This window comes from Cygnus olor, chromosome 4 (assembly GCF_009769625.2).
Source record: "Cygnus olor isolate bCygOlo1 chromosome 4, bCygOlo1.pri.v2, whole genome shotgun sequence".
Taxonomy (NCBI): domain Eukaryota; kingdom Metazoa; phylum Chordata; class Aves; order Anseriformes; family Anatidae; genus Cygnus; species Cygnus olor.
Genome location: NC_049172.1, coordinates 61,969,421 through 61,991,984, shown reverse-complemented (window position 1 = coordinate 61,991,984; position 22,564 = coordinate 61,969,421). Strand labels below are relative to the sequence as shown.

Below are 22,564 nucleotides of genomic sequence, written 5' to 3'. Positions count from 1 at the left end.
AAGACATAAAAGGGGGATATTGGTCAATTCTACCAAGTCTACCTTTTTTCCCCAAAAAGCCCCCAGATTGCCCCAAGTATCCAAACTTGAGCAGAAGGGAAGCTTCTATACAGCAACACTCATTTTGTCTTTCTCCTCTCATCTTGCTGTTTGAATTCATAACCTGTAACATTCTCTAAAATTTCCTGACATATCTACTGCCAGGAAAAAAAGAAAAAGAAAAAAAAAGTAACAGCTTGGTATTTATCTGAGCAGAACAAATCTAGCAACTATACAACTACTATTCTGAATTAATTCTACAAGATCCCTTGATGAAAAACCTGAGAGCAACTCCTTTTGTCACACAAATAGCTAACAAGCAAACATTAGGAAGTCAATATTATGTACTGCAAAAACTATCAATCCTTTCAAACCAGATATTTCAGTCAAACATAAGGAGAAAGCTGTGATCCAACACTATCATCATTTGATATCCCATTGTCAAAGTGAAAGATTTATTGCCTGGACGTACTGTTCAGTATGCTGCCCACAGCCATGAAGAGACCAGAGCTGCATGTTTTTGGGAACTGAAGAACTTCCTTACACATCAGGTCATACTGCCTGAAGTGTTTGCTGAGCTCATGGGGCACCTGCGTCTTCTATTCATGAAGAAACCTAAAAGATATGACTCTGTAGGAGAGAGCTATTGACAGTCTTCACTTGGACCTTTGTTACTTTCTCCTTTGGTCCTGTTTTCAGTTGTTCGATTACTTCTATTTGAAAACAGTTAATTATTTGGGCACCTCTGACTTACTGGTCAGTCATAAATTACAGTAGCTATTTCAAAGAGTAAAATTAATCCTAATGACAGGCTATTAGCCAAATTTACTTCTAGGTAGTACTTACATAAGCCCAGAGGAGCTCCATTAATACTGACACACGTCCCCAAAAGCGTTGTTTTTATGTAAATGAGTGAACAAAAAGTAAAACACAGGTAGTCTCATGGAATAACAGTAGAATGTTTTCAAATGCAAAGGAGAAGCCAAATTCAACATACATTTGGCTAGAGATAGGAAGGGTTATATGAATACTGGTGCTCCATAGGAAGGTGAGTCAGTTTTCATCTCTAAGGAAATCTTATGCTGCTTCCAAAGACTGAAGACAATATACTAAGTACTGGAAATGTCAGCTATACCCTTGCCAGAACTAAACTACAGGTGCAAGCACGGGGCAAATTCAGAAGAGCCATGCAAGCATGATCCTGTATCATCATCTCCTACTAAAAACCTAAATCCAAGCATTAAGGTAACCTCAGTACTGCAATAATAGGTACTGAAAAATTAGGAAAAAAGATTGTCTACAGTTTTTAGGGAGAAAGGCTCAAAAAGCTAATAAGCACCTGTTAGCTCAGGAGCTTGTAATGACTCACCAACCCTAACTAAACCTGCGCTAATATGATTTTTCTTTTTCCATATGCTCCTAGCATATTTCATGTGTTCTTCTTAGAGAAGAAAGAGACATGAATTCATGTGATGTTATTCTGGAGCGATCCTGGTTTATGACAGGTCTTCTTTGGTTCTTTTATTCCCACAAAGGCCTGTAAAACTAGTTGCTACTTGAATGAAGATATGGGGTAGGCTCATAAAGTCAAGAAAGAAATATTACATTTGATAGCGGTGGCATCCAGCTAAACTTTGCCAGCATTTGGAAAGGGAAACTCCCCTAGAACTTTCATTGGAAACATACTCCAGCTGGATAAGGAAAAACTACATATTCAAAGTCTGAGAATTATTTTTAAAACCATGACAGCATTTTGGTTTACTTCTGATAATAAAATTATTGTCTAAAATAGGTCATCTTTTTTTTTCTTTCTTTTACTTACGGGATTTTTTTTTTGTGATTGTCCACTATACTGTGAATAAAGTACGGTAGTATGCTGAAATCAAAATAGACATAAATTACCATTCAATCTTTTTTTTTTTTTCTCTGTGAATTATAATTTTATTCATCACTAAGCATCACTCCTACAGAATCTCATGTGATCATTTCTTAGCATTTCTTTTGTACGCATATTTTCTTTCTTTTTAGTTTGAAAAAACACATCAAGTTTCCACATGCCATTTCTATTAATACTGCTCCAGTTCCATGACCCGGAGCCTCTCACTGCATATTGCCAAAGCTGCACTGGATCGAAATTCTAAGAAGGGTTTGGACAGCAGAGCGGAGTTACCTAGCTGGACTCTGGCCAGGACACCATCAACTAACATCTTCCCTCTTACAGTGACGGTGACCTGGGAGCTCAGACACCCCCGTAGAGCCAGCACCCTGATTGTTAACACAAATGGGGTTCTTTTAACCCAAACACCCCAACTGCAGCAACACACGCAACGCCTAGTGAGCTCATGGATTGTTACTGAGACAAAATTTTATCTGAAGTCATACACAAACCAATATCCCCTGATGCCCCAGCTTTTCTCTGCCCACAAACTGTCCTCTTTAGCTCACGTCTGTGCTTGCACATGTAAGTGAGGTGTTCAGAATCTCTGAGATCAACACTTAGCTGGAGTCCTCGCTGCAGGACACTGAGGTCTGTAGGCTGCCACATGTACAGAGCAAAGACCACGCTCATGCCTAGAGACATAAGAGACAAGGCACAACATTCCTGGAAGCTTGCACTGCAGAGAACTGCAGCCGTCCTTTATAGGGCTCTTTGGAACAAGGAATAGGAACAGAGCTGCCACAGCACATGTATCTGTTGGGATTCGGCTGCTGTGGAGTAAAAAGCAGTCCAAGATTTTCCAGGGAATCACACCACCTCTGGAGTGACTCTGGAAACCACATCACCTTTAGGCAACAGATGCAAAGGTAGCTCATGTTATTTAAAAAATATCCTGTTATCTAAGCACGCTTAGTACATATAATTGGTGCACGTATATGGATATACAGAATACATTACTGTTACAGATAACGCTGTAATTCCTGGATTTTAAGATCCATTTTAACATCAAACATTCTGGCTGACTGGAGCAGCGCTCCCCTCCCCTGGCATACACGAAGCACCACCGAGTGCTTATATGTGCATGCTCACAGGCAGTTTTGGACATGTTGCAGCCTCTCATTATATAACCAAGTCCTTTTGATGTGTCTGTTTGTTGCCTGGAAATCAGTGTCAGACTTCCATGGTCCCCGGGAGCCTCAGGTTAATTAAGTTTATCATTTCTACATGGTGCCAGGTATGATCAGTGACTCAGGCAGCCAGGTGGTTGCAGCCTCATGGGAAGTCCTCACAGTTTTTCCACTTCTTCCTTATCACTTCTTTGTCTTAAAACAGCTATTTCAAGTGGAATCAGTAAGGAACTTTGGAAGAAGGACCAAAATGTCCTTCTAAAACCGCCATGTGTCCAGTGTCTGATAACTGCAACCCTGCCAGGGTTCTTGTACTCTGACTTCTTTTCGGTTCTCTGAAGAGATGTGATGACTGTAAGTTCAGTTCAAAGTTCCCCTGCTCTTTCAAGGGAGGGAGCAGAAAGAAGCTCAAATACATTAAAACACAGGAGTACCTACGGTGGTCTTGAGACCTGTAGGATTTATTTGACCATCTGTGGTGCTAGTGGGCAAGGAGCCATGCGTGCTCCAGCAAGGGATGAGAGGGTACCACCGCCCTGGTGATGAGATTGGGCTGGAGTGGCCTCAAAGCTGGGTTTTCCCATTTGATTGAGCCCCAGTGTGCTAAACAAATTGGTGTCACTCTTGGAGGTAGCCTAGAGGAACACGCAATATAATATATGGAAATGGAACAAAATCCAGGCACAGGCATGGATGAGGTGCAGCAGCTACCAACAAGTATTGAGCTGCCTTGCTCAGGGCAGCATCAGAAAAAAAAAATAAGGTAAAGGTGGAAAAGGGGGTGGAATTTGTTATCTAGGTTCAACTATGTCTACATGGCTTGAGCACAGCCGTGTAAAATGTGTCATGTCTGAACATTCAGCCTCTGCAACGGTTGGCCAAATTCGGGTGAGGTGATATCAGGCGGTAGGTACTCATTGGCCCCCTCGGGGAAAGAGGAGGGCAGGGCCCTCTTGGAAGCAGGAAGGTTGAGTCACTGGGCTCTGTTCTCCTACGAGCAGTCATGCAACGTGAGAGATTAGATGTGCAATCTGTACTGCTGCCAACGTGGTAAACGAATAAAGGAGGTTGCAAAAGAAACGGAAACTCATTAAAATGAAATTGTGTGTGAAAGTGAGTGGAAGCCATACTACAGAAAATAATAGAAGAATAAAAAACTTTAAAATTAAAGGAGCCAAAATTTTACAGATTCTTAAGTTACAGAACATTGCCAGAGCTGTTTGTTAGGCACTAAAAATATCTCCCCACTTCCTAGTGAATACAGAGTTACATCTAAAATTTTCTAGATTAGAGTCATACACTAACAACTAACTTCACAAAAATGTTTAACTTTGAAAATTTTCTCTCTTCTTCTTTTAACAGTTTTTAGTTTCTCTGACGTTTGGTGAGAGTTTGAGAATCTGTAGGAGTATGTGGGGCTTGAGTCCACCTAAAAAATCATCCATAATCTAAAGGGATTACCAAATGTATTAGCATTCCACATTGCAAAAACAGGGGAACTCCCTGAAGTTTCTTTATCTCTGAAGCAAGAATGAGTTTTCTATCTTCAAAAGCCCCATCCGTTCCAAGTAAACATTCACATTATAATACCCAGGGTTTTCTGGAGAAACAAACAAAATTACCTGGAAAGTAAGGTACATTTTTCCCAAAGATGCTTCTGACAATTTTAAAATGCCTAGAAGACATATGGATACTTTCAAAGCCAATTACATTTGTTCTTGTAGTTCCTGTCCAGAATGATCTAATCATGAAGAATGAGAAGGGGACCACTGGAACTCTGAAGACCCCTGAAAACCTCCCAGTTCAGCTTTTCTCCTCATGACGACTGAGGTCACACAATCTTCCTATACATCATTTCCCCATGTGTAAAATGAGGCTGATTTTTCCAGGGAGCAGAGATCCTCAAGTGTTGAATATGGTAGGTCAGAGGACGTGGGCTGCACAGACATAATTTAAATCCGCTCATTGCTCTCACTTGCTCTGCTGTAGAAGGTGTCAGAAAACTCCATACCGCCATTAAGAAGCACAGAATGGAGCTCAACAATGAACTTCTTCAGAATGATCACAGATCCTGAGATGAGGAACACCAAGAAATATTTTATTTATCCTGACCTGCTTGCCCCTAGAAGCACTAACGTTATACTGACCTAACTGGCCCTGTAAAAGCCCAGAAGAAAGCACTCACAGGTGATTGTTGTCAAGAGATTGCTGTGTAGATGCATGCCTGAAATACAAGGCTTGGTAAGTGTTGTGAAAGCTTACATGCACTTAGCACAGGTCTCTGCAGTCACCAAAAAGGCTGCTCATGAAGTTAGACTGCAGCCATGCTTTTCTTAGACCTTGCTCTTCTGAAACGTGCCCTTGTAAAGAACACCCAGAACTACATATACATGGAATTTTAAAAATCCAGTCCTTTGGTTGAGACAGTTTTGATATGTTCACTCTCACATTAGGCTACATTCCAAGAAAAAGGGGTGCACAAAAATCTCCTTTTTCTCCTGTCTTCCCTGGTGCTCCACACTGTCCGTGTAGGATGCTGGAACAACCCCATACATCACAGCTGAAATGCACCCTGGAAATATTAAGATTGGGCATTTTCCTCCTGGGAAGAGGCACGCATGAAGATAAAAGTCATTCCTGAGAAAAAACAAACAAACAAACAAACAAACAAAAAAAACAAAACAAGAGGACACAGATGCAGAAATATAATGCATCGCTGGCGAAGAGAATGCAGGTCCCACACATGGCTCCGGGTGCTGACAGTCCTGCACGCAGCGATGCAACTCATGGCTCTGGAATCCCTGGCTGGAATTTGCTCTGGGATATGTCACTGGCTCCATGAGTGTGGGGCTGGCCAGCAGCCACAGAGAGGAGAGCAGTGCCTCCTGGCAGTGCAGAGGAGCGGATCACACATCAGGCAACCAACTACTCACATTAATACTCGTGAGGGTAACAGCAGCTAATGGCAGTTGGGATTCACCATTTTCCAAAACGTCTGGAACAATTAAGCCTTTTAATCCAGCCTCGTCTAGTGCTCTGGTTGTGATCTGGGACTACTATACAGGTGTCTGGAGATCAGGTTAGATATTCATAATTAATTGCTACAGCATATGATTGCTGGAGCCATAGGTGTGCTCCTCATCCTTCCTCTGCAACTTCTGACCTTCTTATCTCAGCACTCTCCCAATGCGAAGTGGTGTAGGCCAAAACACAAGGTCTCTAGAAGCTGAAACCTCATACCTACAGATCTACGTTAATAAGAAACCGATAGCTGTGTTTCTGCCCTGCTCGGTACCAGATTGGCTGTGTCTTCCAGCCTGCTCAGGAGTTAGTGCTAATGCCCCTTTACTGGAATTTGGCTTTGCTGTGGGCATCAGTCTGACAGAACTGCATAGCCTGGAAATACCTACTGTAACTGCAGGGCATGCAGGAGCTGGAAATTCAATAAGAAGGACCTGCTGAATGCTTCTGAGACTACAGTTTGCCTGAGTAATAGCAGCATCCTACATTCAAGACATTAGTCAGATATTAACTTGCCACTAGCTATACCTTAACTAGCAAAAAAATGTAAACGAGTATCACATGAAATACTTATGTGAGCCTCCAGAAAACCAGAAGTCCTCTTTAAAACCCTATGGCTAATGCCAAAGTCGGTACCATGCCTTCTTCCTGATCCCACCACAATCATTTCAACCCTATGTAAGAAGGTATGGTCCCTACCTGCAAGCTAAAAATGAAAAGCTGTGTGTTTAGTAGCACTTTCCTCTACTCTCCTATTGAGGAGTCCCACCTAAATTTAAATATTTTTGCTAAGTTAAGTTTTTGTTGCAAAGAAAATACTAACTGATGTTAAATAATGGCATGGGCCTCTATCACTGCAGCAACAAGTCTGAGTAACATTAAAATGTCCTCCCCGGACATTTTGATTTAACCAAAAAGTTACTCATAACTACCCATCATACAAATATTCTTTAAAAGGTTGAGGTGAATCCAGGAGGCAGCAGTGAGGTAATTACAGCAGGGAACTGGCCATATTTTCTCAGGAGACAGAAATACTATTTCAATTTGCTAGAAATGATCAGGGAAATTGTATTTCATGAAAGCTCACATTTCTTCAGGTGCATCACTGTGGCAGAAGACCGTCCTTCCTAGCCCAGTGCCACTGGAAGTGAGGCATATTAAACATATAAAAACCTGCATATTACGTTTCTTCCAGCTGAAGTTTCAAATATTACTAAGGATCAGTTGTCATTATTTTCTAAAATCTCTATTCTTACTTGCAGAGTTTGGATTATTATTATTTTTTTTAATATAGATGAAGTCTAACACATGGAAAAGTATTTATTGGTGTTGTCTGTACATAAAGAGAACAGACAATGGAACTTCAAAAGAAAGCACAGGCAGCACTGAGCATAAGTGCTTTAGCTGCTTGAGGAAGGAGTCCAGTCCTGGACATACATACAAGCTTGGACAAGCCATTTTATCTCTGTGTCTCAGTTTATCTAGCCTAAAAAGAGTAAAATGTGCTTCATAGTACAGGAGAAATGAGAGGATTGAAGTTTGCAAAGTTTTCTGACATCCTTTGATGAGATTGGAAAGCTGAAGCTTTGTACAACTATGAAAATCTGGAAATCTTGCAGCCCGTCATTATCACATTGATGAAAAAGTGATGATGATGTATTTCCCTCAGATCAAAATATTACATGCTCTGGCTGAGAAAGCTGAATTCTGCAATGCTGCAGAAGTTTTGTTAAAAGTGCTTTATAGGCGAGACTCCTTAGATCCTGTGAATGGTCAGTCTTTGATAAAAGCTTAGCATTTACGGAAAAATCTAGTTAAATACAAAGAGTGAGAGAATATTTTGAATACATTTTGAAGTTTATTTTACGTAATAATTTTAGGTTAAAAGTATATAGTACATAACCAAGAAGTGCATAGCACTGAATTCATCCCTTTGGCTAGCACAGCTCAAAAAGGGGCAAAGAGACTATTAAGACACCTCAGTGCAGAGTACGTAACATCTATTGATAACACTTGTGTAGAAATCTGTGTGCAAATAAAGTCTATACATCTTCAACTATGCCAAGTGTAGTCTGCTGTGTAAAAACAAAATCACAAAAATATATAAATATACAGCTGTATGACTTTTTTTCTTATATACACTATATAACATAAGAGTAAGATGTGGACGAGTTTGCAGTAGCTTAGTTGAGATAAGAATTTCATGACACGGGGATTTACAAACATGTCCTCAGCATTTTTTGTCTTGCACCATTGTTATAAAAAAGTTGCAGAAGGAAAGCAGACTTTCTGGACAGTATTCCTCAGCCACCTTCTTCTGATCAATGTAATCAACGTCTTCAACACAGTCTTGGGAGCTGTGCTCTAGCTGTTTTCCAGGCTCAGAGGCAGCGGCTGGGACCTGTGCCACTTCTTTTTTGTGGTGGGTTGCATCCCCTTTCGCAGGACCCACTGACGCCAGGAGGCTTGAGCTTGTCAGTTTGAGGTGAGCACTTTGTGGGCCTTTCCTGCACACTTTGGATTTGAGGATGCTTCTGGGGTCCTGACAGATCTGCTTCTGCTTCTTTAAGGATCGGGAGACTTGCTTCCAGTAGGATTTCTGGTTTGCTGCGTAGTGTGGACAGGTGGAAGGGTCCCCAGAGAACTCGCACCAGAACTTGCTGTCGCCGTTCGTGCACTCGACTCGCACAGTAGCAGCATCCACGCTGGTCACTGCCCAGGTGCACTCAGCATTTTCTTTGGTTTTAAATTTGCCTTTAGGAGATGCTTTTCCCCCTTTTGGCTTCCGCCCTTTTTCTTTCTCTTGGTTTGATTCAGTTTGTTTTTTTCCACTGTTTTCTATGCCTTGTCTTCCTTTTTTTCTTTCCTTCTGTCTTTCACAGCTGGTTAGTAGCATCTGGGAGACCAGAATCAACACACAAAGAAGTCCAAAGTTTTTGATTCTCATGGTTTCTATTTTGCTTGTTATCTGCCTTCAAAACAGAAAAACATACATGTATTAAAATATTTTCACTTCATACTGGACTCCGTATGACAGATGCAGTATTTCAGACCTGCTATTGCACGGCTCCTTGATACCTATGAAAATGATGTTACTGGCAAGATCCTCTGTCCTTCATGTGCCTAATGCTTGGTTTCTAGAACAATTATATATTTTTCTTGAGAAACATAGCTGGCTGTGGAGTATGTCCTTCTGATCCAATTACTTGATTACCTAAGCAGTGTAGAACAGAAGAGACTCTTTCCCAGGACATGCCCCTACCCAGTGACTGAGGTACCCTGATTAAACTCCCTCCTGCAGACACAGAACAAATCTGACCAGGGGACTTGTCAGTCTCAGATCTTGTTAGACCATATAAAGCAGCTGTTGTGCCCATGATCTCCCATTTTGTGAATGTCACATAAAGGATTTTGACTCCAACCTCTGGCTTTTCTTCAAAAACGTGCCAAATAGAAAGGAAACCATGTGTTTAAGTTGAGCATAATTATTTCCTAGGCATCCTGCAAATTGACTTAATTCACTAGTTATGCCAGCATTTAAGTTTTTTATTGAAAAAGAAAAAAGTAGCTTTTTCATTCATACACCAAAGAAGCAACTACAGCTGCGTTCTTTACTGCCTTGACTACTAAACAAACAGAATTACTTTTTACTTTTGAAAGCACCTGCAGTGTACTTGGCTGTGTCTAAAGCTACCATGCACAGAGTATATTTATTTCTGTAGGTGTTTCTCTTTATGAAGCAGCTGTCAGGATCAAAGCTCTGGCAGAGCACACCTTAATAGTAGAGGGTTTAAATGCCACATGTAGTGGATTAGATCTCTAAATGTACTGTTCAGATGTTTCCATCATAGACATTTCTGTAACCATGTTAGAAAGCAGAAATCCGTGTGTAGGCATGTTAGAAGGAACCTATTTCAACATTCAACTCTCTGCAAATATCTTTAGTTACATATGTGTATCAATCTAGAACACATAGGCAGCAGTATAGGAGCAGCTCCCATTTTTGCATAGTTCCTACCTGACTTGGTTCATGCTATATTCTACATACAGAGATTTTCACTGTATAAAATATGGTATTTACAGTTCTATTGGAAATATGGCAGCTAATAAGATTAATATAAATACTGACATGACAATATCTTTCTGTTATAAGTGGAACATAGCAAAAGCAAGATAACTAAAAGACATACCTTGCACAGGACGTGGAGCTATCTGAATATAACTCAAGATGCAACCTGTCTCTCTCAGAAGGATTGGAGCTACTTGTAAAAGCAGTGTGGTATTTATAAAGGCAGAGACACACCTTCAGGTCTCCAGCAAGACTATTACAACACAATAGGATACTTCAGTGCCTTGTTCCTTTACCTCTGACACACCTCCTTGGAAAAATGCCAGTTCTCATTCTCAGCACACACAAAAATCAGCTATGGTGGGGTGACAAGGTGTGTTTGCATAAATTAGATGTTACTTTAGCCAAGTCCTTCCCTTTTCATGCACAATGATAAGAACTTTATTAGATCATGAGCTTCTCTGAAAAAGCTTTTCCCAGGCATTGAGAGATGTATCCTGCAATACCCTCAACAAGTTGCCCTTCCACTGTGCTTAGCAGAATTTGGGTAGCGGTGTTCAGTGAGTCTTTGCAAAATGAAAATCATTCCACAAAGCACTTTGAAGTGGCTTTTAGAACATTTCATTACCTACTGTCACACACACACAAAGTATTGGGGAACATTTTAAAATAAGTAACTATTCTGCATTAAGGACAGTGTTCATCATAGTGAGATGGTCATAAGCATAAAGTTCAGAAACTGATTCAGGCTCCCTCAGTGACTGTTACGGGGTCTGAGAGCTGGGACCAACTGCACAGCACTGATCCACACACTTCTCTCTCTGCCAGCATTTCTGTATGTAAAGAAATGGGTTATCAATGAAATTTCATTACTGGATCACGTCTAATATATTAATTTGAAAATGAATATGACAGTGAAAAAGCAAACATCAGGCAAATATAAAAATGCCTATAAATATGCATTCAGAGCTGGGAACTGGCTTCCCTTAAAGAATGGATAGAGTAGCTAGTGCCTTTATAGCCAGGATGCTTCAGGTTTTACTGGGGAAAAGTAAGTATGACATTTGTTAGGTGTGCTGTGGAAATAGTTCCAGGACTGAAAGGGGATGCCAGAAGAGGTGAAAGTAGAAACTGGTGTAAGACAAGCAAGTCTTCCTCTTCAACTCTCCCATAGGGTACAAATGGAATGAGACAAAGGGACTAAGCTATAGGGAATGCATTGTCTGGGCTGGGCAGGTGATGAGGAGACTGTTCATATTCTGTAAAAATAATAATAATAAAAAAAAAAAAATCAGAAGCCAAAAAAAGCAGAACTACTAATTTTCTTCCAATGTGTGAGTGACAGAAAAGTGGGAAAGAGGATTCATATACTTGAAATACTAAGGGTGAATACTTGAATACCTGTGTGCCACAACTATCTGCTGAGCCCTCTGTATATGTTCAGCTCACTGGGATGCTTCTCACCAAGTTGAGGCACTGGGTCTGCCTTGTGCACCTTTGACTGGCATGAGTTGGTATGAAACTATTTGCAAACTCCATTAAATGTGGAAGATTTGTGATTAGCACTGCCAAGGGCTAATGAATAGGGGCAGGAGTGACTCAGGGATCAGAAGATGTTTAACAGCGAGCCAGATTGGATGGGAATCAGAGAACAAAGATAATGTAGGAGAGAAGACAGGGTGGGACTGTCCTGCTCAGGAATCCCAAACTGACACCACACAGCATGCACAGTGGTGTCTGCAGGCTTTACTTGGATCATCAAACAGTACAGCTGCATTAGTGTGGCCATGTGCCCAAACTAATGAGTCTCTCATCAGGGCTAATTACTTGGGGACAGTGTCAAGCCAAAGTGGCTACATACACTACCTCAGGTTCTGGCACTAGTTCAGGTATGTCTTTATCATGCTCCATTGCCTTGTGTAAGCATACTATAAATTGATTTTTGGGTGACAGATTCGGGAGTTGGTTTGGGCATATCACCAAAAATAAAACCACAAAACAAACCAATAAAGCATTTATCTTTGAAGCGTGCAATCTCTACACCCTTATCAGCAAATCCATTTCTTTGAATGATCTGACATGACAGATATGGCCTCAGTTTTTAACTTCTTTCTAGTTTCTTTGTTTCTAATCTCTGCCTCCAGCCTCTCCTTCTTTCATTTCTCTTTCTCCCTTCAAGAGAACCTGGAAATCAATGCAAAATGTAATCTAGACTGGAAATACTGTTTCCGTTTCTTCCAAAGATATTGCCCACCTTTGTCCTTAAGAGCAATGGAATAATTAGGATGTATCTAAGACGTTGTCTAAATCTACTTTGGCTAAACAACTTCTACAGACAGAGGAGAAGAAGGTTACAAAGAAGTATGTAAGGAAGCGCAGGCACTGGGACCAAGCACAAGGCTTATAATAAGGAATTATGCTTTCCTACTCTGGCTCTGCCACAGGCTTTCTTTGAGATGTCTATCAGGAGATGCTTGTCCACCAGATGTTCCTTACCTAGAAAGGAAATATGATGCTTAATCTTGTAGACGAAATTACAATATTTTTTTTTTTCTGATATTCATAAAATATTGTTTACTGGAGAAACTAATCACAATGTATTGAAAATACTGAAGCCCTCCACCACTCATCACTTTGAAAACTGCCTATTTTGACAGCTTTTGCCTAGCCGAATTGTCAATCCTTGTTAGCTGACCCATTGTTGATGGGACATATCAAGGTAGTCTTCCTGCTTCATAAATAATGGGGAAGACGGGGAGAGAAAAGGCTGGGAAGAGGCAGATTTGCCTTTCTGCTGCTTTAATATTCCCTTCTGAGGTCATGCCATTCTGGACACACGTTTGCTCCTCCTGTCTCCAGAATGCAGAAATGTCTTCAGAGAATTCTGCAGCCAAGTGCTTGTTGATATGGGCGATTACATCTTTGAGATGATCTGTTCTGGCCAGATGGACCTCTTGCCTAACCTGCTTAGATGATTTCAAAATCCCAGTAAAAGAAGATTTACTTATTGTGGTGCATGAAATGTAGACTCATTCTATGGAGGCTGGCCTGGATACCCTCCAGTTTCATTGATATGTCCCCAGAATATTGCTCTCTACTTTTTAAATTAGGCATGGACTGGTGTTTTATGGTTGCTTTAACTTACCTGACCATGTAGTATCTATTCACACTTCACCCCAGTTATCCTCCTGGGAGCTGCCTCATCACCACTTTCAGGTGATCAGAATATCTGATTTCCTCAGCTTTCATCAGGAAAAGAAAGTACACAAGATTAAAGTAGGATTTTCATTTCCTAATTAATTATGCTTAATCAGCACCTAATTGTCAACAACAACAATAAAAAAACCTGCTACAAAACTTGTTTGTAACATGATTTTCAACAAAAGTATTTTTTTTCTTTCATTCACGCACATTTTAAAGTATGCCTTCGTCTTGCCCTCTGCTGAGCTGAAATGCTGTTTGCTTGTAAACTGCAAGCACAGTTCTGCCACAGAACAAATGGTGCAGACTAATAACTGAAAAACTGCTCGATCCATGCAACATATGGCAAATCTGAACAGCTAATTTGCCAAGATCAGATTTATGGGTACCTGTTTACTTATTAAAATCAAAAGACAGGCACATAAAACATTTGGCAATACTAGGAAATAAAAGCAGTAACTGAAAACTACAAACGTGGATGCCGAAATCCCAATGTGAGTTTTATATTGAAGAATCTTAAACCACTTGTATCCCTGCTGCCTTTTTGACCAAAACTCAGGGCAGTTAATCAGCATTTTATTTTCATTAGAACTGATAGGATTAAATCTAGCTGGTGTCTTTCTGCTGTTCAAGCAAAGAGGAGGTTTTATCTGTATTCCTGGTTGTCATTCATAGGCTTGGAAGACGCACAGTATTTTCTATTTAGTCCTAACGCTGCTCATATATTATCCACAAATAAATACACGTCTTATATAAGAAATTGTTATTGTTTAAACCATTTGTTATTTGCACTGGTGCATTAATTGCAAAGTGCAATTTTCTTGTGGTATCATCTGTGTAACATTGTGAGGCTACTGCTCATACAGAGACACTTTTCCCCACAGAATAAAAGATTGCTTACAAACAGTAAACAGTTGATGAATTCCCTTGACCACGTGCAAATACAGCTACGCATATTACATATATTTAGATGTATTACATATACCTAATACAGAATATTAGCTATTTGCCAGTCACACATGTAGGTACTAGGATGTCGTTCTCCATGCAAATGCTCAGGCAGAATGAATGAAAATAGATTCAGCAAGGGAACAGTTGCTTACACTTCAAATTAATGCCTGTGAGTACGGTTCTGTGGCATTCAAGCAATTCTGGTGATGGAGAGTGACTCACGGCACCAGGTAATGTTCCAAGGATATAAAAGGAATAATTTTTTTTAATGGTGCTCAAGGGACATCTGAAAGATCAATCCTTTTGTCACAACTTTCCTTTTAGCGCACAGGCTTCCTTGAAAACTGTGTCACCTGGCACAATGTGCCCCACAGCAGTTCTCTGCAGTACGTTGCAAACTTTGTTAGAAGGATGGGATCAGGCATGTGTATTATAAACCTCACTTCATGCTTTTAAATATACACTAGAAGTGAATATATATTTGCTGCATAACCTGAAGAAAGAATGACATTAAGCACTCTACAGGGTAGAGTTCTTTTAAAAATTACCAGCCTGACCATGTGGATGATGGTAACGTGCAGTAAGCTTTCAGTGTTTTTTTTTTTAATTATTATTTTATTATTATTTATTTTTAATTTTATTTTTTATGTGACTAGCATTCAAGGTTTTCCCTTTGAGTAAAGGAACACCATCAATGCATGTCAATCAGACACTTTCAGTGTATACGCACACACGTTATGAACATGCAATTCTACTATAATTAAAACAGACTAGTCTATTCCTGCACGGTTTATTAATGACATTTAATCATTCACAGCCTGTAGGGGTACACCATTTTGCTGAAAATATCTGCTGAAAGACTCAGTAAGTTAACGAACATGACAATCATACCCACACCTCCAAGTGCAATATCCCATTTAGCATGATGGTTGGGTTGCTCTCCGGCTCCTCACTTCCATTCCCAGATGAAAAAAAAAAAAAAAAAACAGGTATAACTTTACTTCCTTTTTCATTCTGTGAATGTAGTATCTACAAAAGACAGGACGACAGCAGCCCTAAACACTGAAGTCCCTTTACATAGCAGCAAGAATGTTGTCACATAGGCAGTGGCATCAATGCCAGACTTTTTGCATCTCACTGTCCATGCCCAACAGGTCAGAATAATCCACAGCCTATTGGCACACCTCTGGAAGATGCTAGTTCATCACAAACACAGTGGCAGCTTCAGTGCTTTGAGATCTGTTCATATGGAGGCGTAACTATTTGAAAGGGGGCAGAAAAAAACTCATCAGCTAACAATAATTTTCAGCCACTTCTCACCTAGAGTTAAATTCATATTAGTAAAATAACTATATAAAAAGGCTTAGATTCACTCTTTGTTGCAACTACAACAGCGTCCAATTATTTCACAAACTGGCCCAAACTAAAAACTTAATCGGAAGAAGAGCATCCTGGTGAAAACTGATATCATAAAACCCAAATGAGGAATAAACAAAAACTAGTTGATTCAAACAAATGTTAGCTTTAAGTTGCTGACAGAACAGCAGAAACTGTATGAGAGTTGTATAATAATTATAAGACAATAAACGCAGAGCACCTTGCAACACTAAAGGCAAAGTTCTTTTATAGCAAAACAGCACAGCATACGTTCACGCGAAGGTTCCCATTGCCATTTTAAACAGGGTTAGTCTTTGTTTACTTGCCGCATTATCTTGGCAAGATTTTGATTAAAATATGCTGAAATTCATTACTACCAAGGTGCAGGTTCTCTTCAGCCTGGCCTTCATGGGCTCCCAGATCACCCCTGGCCACCATTGCTGGTCACCAATTACTCAAGCGAGGTGAGAGAAGGGTGAGTTTGTTTTCATATCCAGAGAGAATCACTTTATTTCTTAGCTTAGGGTAGCTGTTTCAAAAAAATATAAATGGCTTGGATGAACCTGAGGAAAGCCAAGCCAAGGATGGAGCATGGCTGTTAGGAATGTGCTTTTGAGATGATGAGGAAATTTGTGCCGATTCATTAGATAACATGGAGGAAAATTCTGAGGACCACGTGCACACCGGGGATGGAATGGTTTGCTGCCAAATGGGATTCACTTTTTTTTTTTTTTTTTTTCACAGGAGGGGGCTGCCCAAATTCAAACAAGGATAGTAAAAGCTGAGATGCTTGCTCTCCCTTATTTTACTGTGAAAGTATGTTGAACCAAACTTCAAGAAAGTTTGCCTTCATTTTGAAACAATTCAAAGACAAAAAGAAAAAGATATAAATAATTGCCATCACTAGCTAACATAACTACTCTCATCTACGCATTTGTTAAGTACTCTTTAATAAAGATAATTGCTACTATACAAGGGTTGGTGAAAAACATATCCCCAGATAAGCAGATCCCTGCTTATTTGCATCTGATCATGCTACAGGGCCACCAAAGAAGAGATAGCATTAGACAGATACAGATCCTGGAGTTCTTAGGCTGCTCTCTCAGTCTGAGATAATCAGAGAATTTAAATGTCCTTTACTACAACAACAAAAAGTTTTAAAAGAATACAAAGGCTATACTAGATAAAGAAAAAATAGAAAAATTATCGTATAAAATGGAGGGATATTATATAGAAAGGTGTTCTTCATACTGATTTTCCCAAAGTCAGAAAGAACTTAACCTCAAACACTGAATTTTACATATTTTTGTTTAATTTTGGCTCTAATGGAAGTTAACACTTCCATTATCTCAATCATGGCTAAGGATTCTCCAAACTCAATCATACAATTCTCTGTGGTTTTATCTGAGTGAGCTGGCTGCTTGATTTGTTAGCATTGGTTCACCATATTCAGGGCACACTCAAGTTGTCTTGGCAGCCAGGAAAAGCAACTATTGTCTGCTTGCCATGTGAACTTTTGTCTAGTAAGATTTTTATAGCTTAGAGCAACGCAAGAGCCTTTCTGTCTGACCAAAACAGCTTCAGAGATACAATCAGACAAAGGAGTATTCTCTTAAGAACCATAAAATGAGTAAAATAATAAAAAGATGCCATTGTAAATTACTGTCTGCCAGCAGACTGGAGTCTACTCAGGGTAATGGTGAGACATGCACGTCAACAAGAAGGAAGAACTGGACTCGGATGAAATCATCACACAGGTCTCATTGGGACACAAGGGACTGTTTTATGAGCAGTTCTGCTTACCATAAGCGCTGAATTTAACATTCCAACAACCAAAAAAGTTCTTTCAGCTGTCACGAATCCTGATCTCTCTTTAAAGCATTGCAGGAAAATGTTATCCAACTGAACGGCCAGAAAAAGTCTTTGCACTAAGGCAATGGCAATGCTGGTGGCATTGCTAAAGGAAGGCAAGGGTTAGAAATGAGATTCAACCTCTTCTGGTTGTAATCCACCCACTCGTAAAAGTAAGATTTTTTTCTTAGTCCTTGGCATTTGAATTAAGCACTTGTTTTAGTTTTTTTTTTTTTTTTCTCTGGTATACACAGCAGTCTCCACTGAATTACTTTCTTTGCAGGCAGCAAAGCTGTTAATCGATCCTGCACAGGTGAAGTGAACCAAGATCAGGTGAGGGCTACAGTGTGGTTTGGAACATTTCAGATATTCACCAGATCAGCAGTGAAATTCACCTGCACCTCAGCGTGCTTGCAGCATGATACAGAATGAATGTGAAGGGAGTTAGAGTATATACAAGCCAGGACATGGTACATTAGAAAGACAGTCTTTCCTAGCAGCTGACCACTTTTTCAAGGTTGTCTTTAGGCTTCTATAAACCATCTCTGATCTGAACTGATACAATCGACAGTGGGTTTTTGTTTGTTTGTTTGTTTTCAAGCAAGCTGGAGCAATTATCTTTTCTAGCACTCACTTCGAGAAATCAAAGCGACTTCGACTTCCTTCCCAGTTTTTCTCTAACACAGCCCTGGTCAGAACAGCTGGGCTTTCAATAGTGTATTTTTGCTATCAGCGATAGCTCTGGGCTTTGGCTGCTCTCTAGATCCCTTCCATAAAGCTTTAAGCTGTTCTCTGAATAAAGTAAGCTGTATCGGTAAGTACATGTGTGCATATACACAAATGTATATATAATATAAAATATTATATACAATATACAATAATATTGAATAGCTTTCTCCCTTTCATTGTAGTTCATTAATATTAGTAGTTTTATTTATATATTTGTTGAAATAAAGGATTTGTTTATTTGTGTGTGGAGGGAGAATAATAGATGAACTTACTCTGACTGAGAAAATATATTACATAAACTCTTATCAGTGCCTGGTAATTTTGTGGTCTTTAGCACTGGTTCCAAGTACAACAAGACATTTCTAGCACTTGATAAGGAATAAACATTCATTTCAAGTACACCTTTTAAATATAGTGGGGGAACAGAAATCAGGAACTAGGAAATTGTTCCACGAAAAGGAAAGCAGGAATGGAAACCAGGGACTTTATGGTGTTTGAGACTATGCTGGGTCTGTCTGGGATGGAAGTAATTTTTTGTAGCAGCCCATGTGGTGCTGTGCTTTAGATCTGTGACCACAGCAAGGCTGATAACACACCAGTTTTAGCTACTACTGAGTAGATGCTTGCACAGCATTAAGGTTTATCTGTTTCTCATTCTGCCCCCAACCACGAGGAGGCTGGTGGTGCACAAGATATCAGGAGAGGACACGGCCAGGACAGCTGACCCCAACTGACCCATTGATATTCCATACCACATACTGTCATCCTATGCCATAAAACTGGGGAGGGGGCTTTCCAGAGTAGCCACTGCTTGGAGAGCGGCTGGGCATCAGCCTGCTTCTGAGAGGTAGAGAGTGAATGTCTTTGCATTACTTGGTGGTTTTCTTTTCTTCTTTCCTTGACTAAAGTGTGCCTGTCTAGCCCCTCAAATTTTTCTTCCTTTTGCTCCTCCATTTCTCTCCCCATCCCACTGTGGAGAGGAGAGTAAACTGGTAGCGGTAGGTGCTTAGTTGCTGGTTGGGTCAACCCACCACAGAGACTTCAATCCTGCAAATACAATTTTTGATTTCAGTGGATTTCGGCTGGAAAGGAATTGACAGAGAGTTCAGTCCACGTGCAGAACTTCTCCTCACTAAAAATATGATGGCAAAGCTATGCTGATAGTGCCCTGGCTCCACGCCTCTAAACCACCACAGTTACATCAGCAGAGACAGTGATAAGATACAGTCACAGTTGTGACAACTCCTTTGTTGATTTAGATTACTATATTTGATGAAATTATTTTAGCTATGTGGAGAAAGTGTTCTTGGGCTAACACAAGCTATGCCTCCACAAATACCGTCAGCCACCATAGCTGGCCCTATGCACTAAGAGGTTATAGCTATAAAGTTTATCCTCTGTAATTGTTGGGTTATCCTTGGAACATAGTAGAAACAGCCTTTAAATGCAGTTGGGCTGTAGGGCTCAGGAGCTCACATCTGGAAAGGGCTCTGGAAAGTCCTGCTGGAAGCTCAACAAGTCAAAACAATGCCTGTAAAGGTTTGTGTTTCACAGCTACTGTGAAAATGCTGAAAGCTCCCAGCCCACACATCTGACATAAGTCTCTCTGAAAGCATATAGAAGGGACAAAGGGAATGGACAAGTCTTCTTTGCAGTCTTTCTCTTTCTTCATACTGAGATCAGGATGTTTGGATATGTAGCGAATAGAGGCTAACAACAAATAAAAAGGTTTCTTTACCCATTTTTCCAAGGTCTAGTGCAACCTGTATGGTTAGTAAAAGCTAAAAGGACACATCCCTCAGCATTTATGATAGATATAGGGCTTGCTCAGTTAACTAATAGAAGATATGACATCTCTAATGATGCTGTTCTTGAAAAGCTTGTGTTTTTCTTGGATCATTTTTAACTCTACAGCTCCTCCATGTGGAGATCATTAACAAGCAAGAAATGAATAATCCTAAACATTAGGTATTATTAATAGTTTATTATTATTATTATTTATTGGGTTTGCAGAGGATTAGCAGTATTCTAAATATTTAGGACATTTTAAAGAGGAATTTAACACTTTTTAGCCAGACTGAAGTCAAACCATTTTCTGAAAACAGATGACAGGACATCAGAATGCCACCGCTAATGCCGTGGTGTTACAATTATAGTGTTACAATTTCAATTATCATTCAAATTACTCTTTTTCCCCTGTTGTCATATGAAACACTTGAATTAACTTTTTATTCATGCTTAATTGTATTTGTTCTTGTGTGGCTGCGTGGGAAAGTCACATCTACATCTACATCACATCAGGGAATTTGGTGATTTTCTCCTCTGTGTTGGTGAAGAGGATCTATATATATATCCTGGTTAACTAACCGGGATGGGAAGAGGGCTGAAGGCTGTACCTAGTAAAGAACAGTCTTCATATAACTGCTTTCCACACTGCCTATCCACAGCTTTCATAAACTGAGTCTGATATTATTTCATGCAATATTTAAAACAATTACTAATGACACCACCCTCTCATCTTTTCAGCAGGAACAAGTGCAACATGAAGAGAGACTGTTTGTCCCCTGCCCATTCTCACAGCTGAACTGGAAACCAGCAGTGTTCTCAAAGGTAGTCCACATATCTCACATTCCTCACAAGAACATCTGACACATGCCTGTAACTCAGAAAAAGTTATCTTTTAACACTTTTGATTGAATGTTTGAGGCTCAGTAGAAAATAGTATGGAAAGAAGAGAGACTTCAGATACTGCTGGATTTGGCCTGAAAGCCACCTTATTAATATGTCTGATGGTCTGAATTCATTTCCACTATCGATTAGTACAAGAGCGCATCTCAGACATGGTAAAACTGTCTTTCCTGATGCTTTTGAAATGTTTTCCTTAGGCCAGTCCTCAGAATAGGTAGGTGTTGGGATTCTTGCTGTTAACTCTGGTCATGTTTGGACCACAGATTTTAAAACAAACGGAGCTAGCCAATTCCTTCTGAGAACAGAATTTTATAGCCTTCTGAGGTACCGCTGAGCTCAGCAAAGAAACCCTAGTCCTTCCACATTTCAGCACCATTAAAAACCCAAAGCTGCTCCTAAGCAGGGTAAGATGCTCACTGAAACATTCTGCCTAACTATGGTCTATTGAACAAAACGGCTCTGTGGGTGCTCCATCAGTATGGTAGGGAGCGAGATAGGGTGCATCAGACAGGCTTCTTTCACTCCAGCATTAGGCTAAAGGAGTAATGGTTTTAATTAAATATAAACATAACTACACCAGAGAAACACTGCTGCATTCAGATGGGAGATTTACATTAAACTGTGCTGGCACACATCAGCAAGTCTGAATTCACTGGGCACACTGTATATATTAATCTGTACTTAGCAGCATGACTGTTTTACAGTTGGAAGAATTAATGAGATGCAGACAAACGGATATGCATGTAGATAAAATTAGAAGCAGCAAGACCTGAGAAAGAGAAGGAACCTGCGGTGCAGTATTTGATTATAGGATCTAATACACTTAGCCTATTGATTAAAAACAAAAACAAAACAAAAAAAAAAAAAACAAACAGTAAAACTGTGAAAGCTTATTCATTTCCAGAGTGTTCCCACAGAACAGCAGCAAGGTATCTTTGAAAGCAGTGGAAGTGTAATAAGGAGACAATCAGAAATAAATTTCCAGGGGAGAACTGCAGAGGGATACCTGATAGAAGACTTGCCCTTTTATCTCAGTTTGACAGTCTGCCCAGCTTGCTGATGCCTGACACTTAATTCCTCAGAAGGTCCAGGTTAAAGTCCAGTATGTTGAAATGAGGAAATCTGTTCCCTGTCTTAATTACAGATCAGAATTAGATTGTTTCTGGTTCTTCCAAAGGTTCCACTGGCAAAAACTAGATCCAGGCTGAAAGTACTAGTAAAACTGACACTGAGCAATGACAAGAGTCTTTAGACACTACTGTGATCCTGGTTGCTTTAAGAGCTAACTCAAAGGCAAAATTAGCAGACTGCCTATGTTGCTTTTGCTGTTGTTGGAGCTGAGGGAGCTTTCAGTTCCCTCCCGAACTCTCAGGACTCTGGGCACGAACAGACCTGATGCTTCACGTTGGCATCACCCATGGCCCTCTCTGCCACCAGACAGCATCTATCCTAGCCACATTAGAAGTTAAGAGCTCACTCTATCTATGGCCAACTTTATCCGGCAAAAACATGCATGTGTATTAATTTATTTGTTGAATACTGACACTGGCACGCACGTATAGGTAATAGGTG

At 40.1% G+C, this 22,564-nt stretch overlaps 1 protein-coding gene across 1 annotated transcript; it reads right to left on the bottom strand.

Annotated features, from left to right (window-relative positions):
* Positions 1-7,426: 7,426 nt before the first annotated feature.
* FGFBP1 (fibroblast growth factor binding protein 1) lies at positions 7,427-10,441 on the bottom strand. Its single transcript, XM_040557200.1, has 2 exons — positions 10,317-10,441; positions 7,427-9,098 (listed from the first exon to the last, which is right to left on the bottom strand). Exon 2 carries the CDS (start codon positions 9,071-9,073, stop codon positions 8,357-8,359), a length of 717 nt encoding a protein of 238 aa, XP_040413134.1. The 5' UTR covers positions 9,074-9,098; positions 10,317-10,441; the 3' UTR covers positions 7,427-8,356.
* Between the last annotated feature and the right edge of the window lie 12,123 nt (positions 10,442-22,564).

Coding starts and splice junctions, on each gene's coding strand:
- FGFBP1 (XM_040557200.1), bottom strand. CDS start 9,073: ATGAGAATCAAAAACTTTGGACTTCTTTGTGTGTTGATTCTGGTCTCC.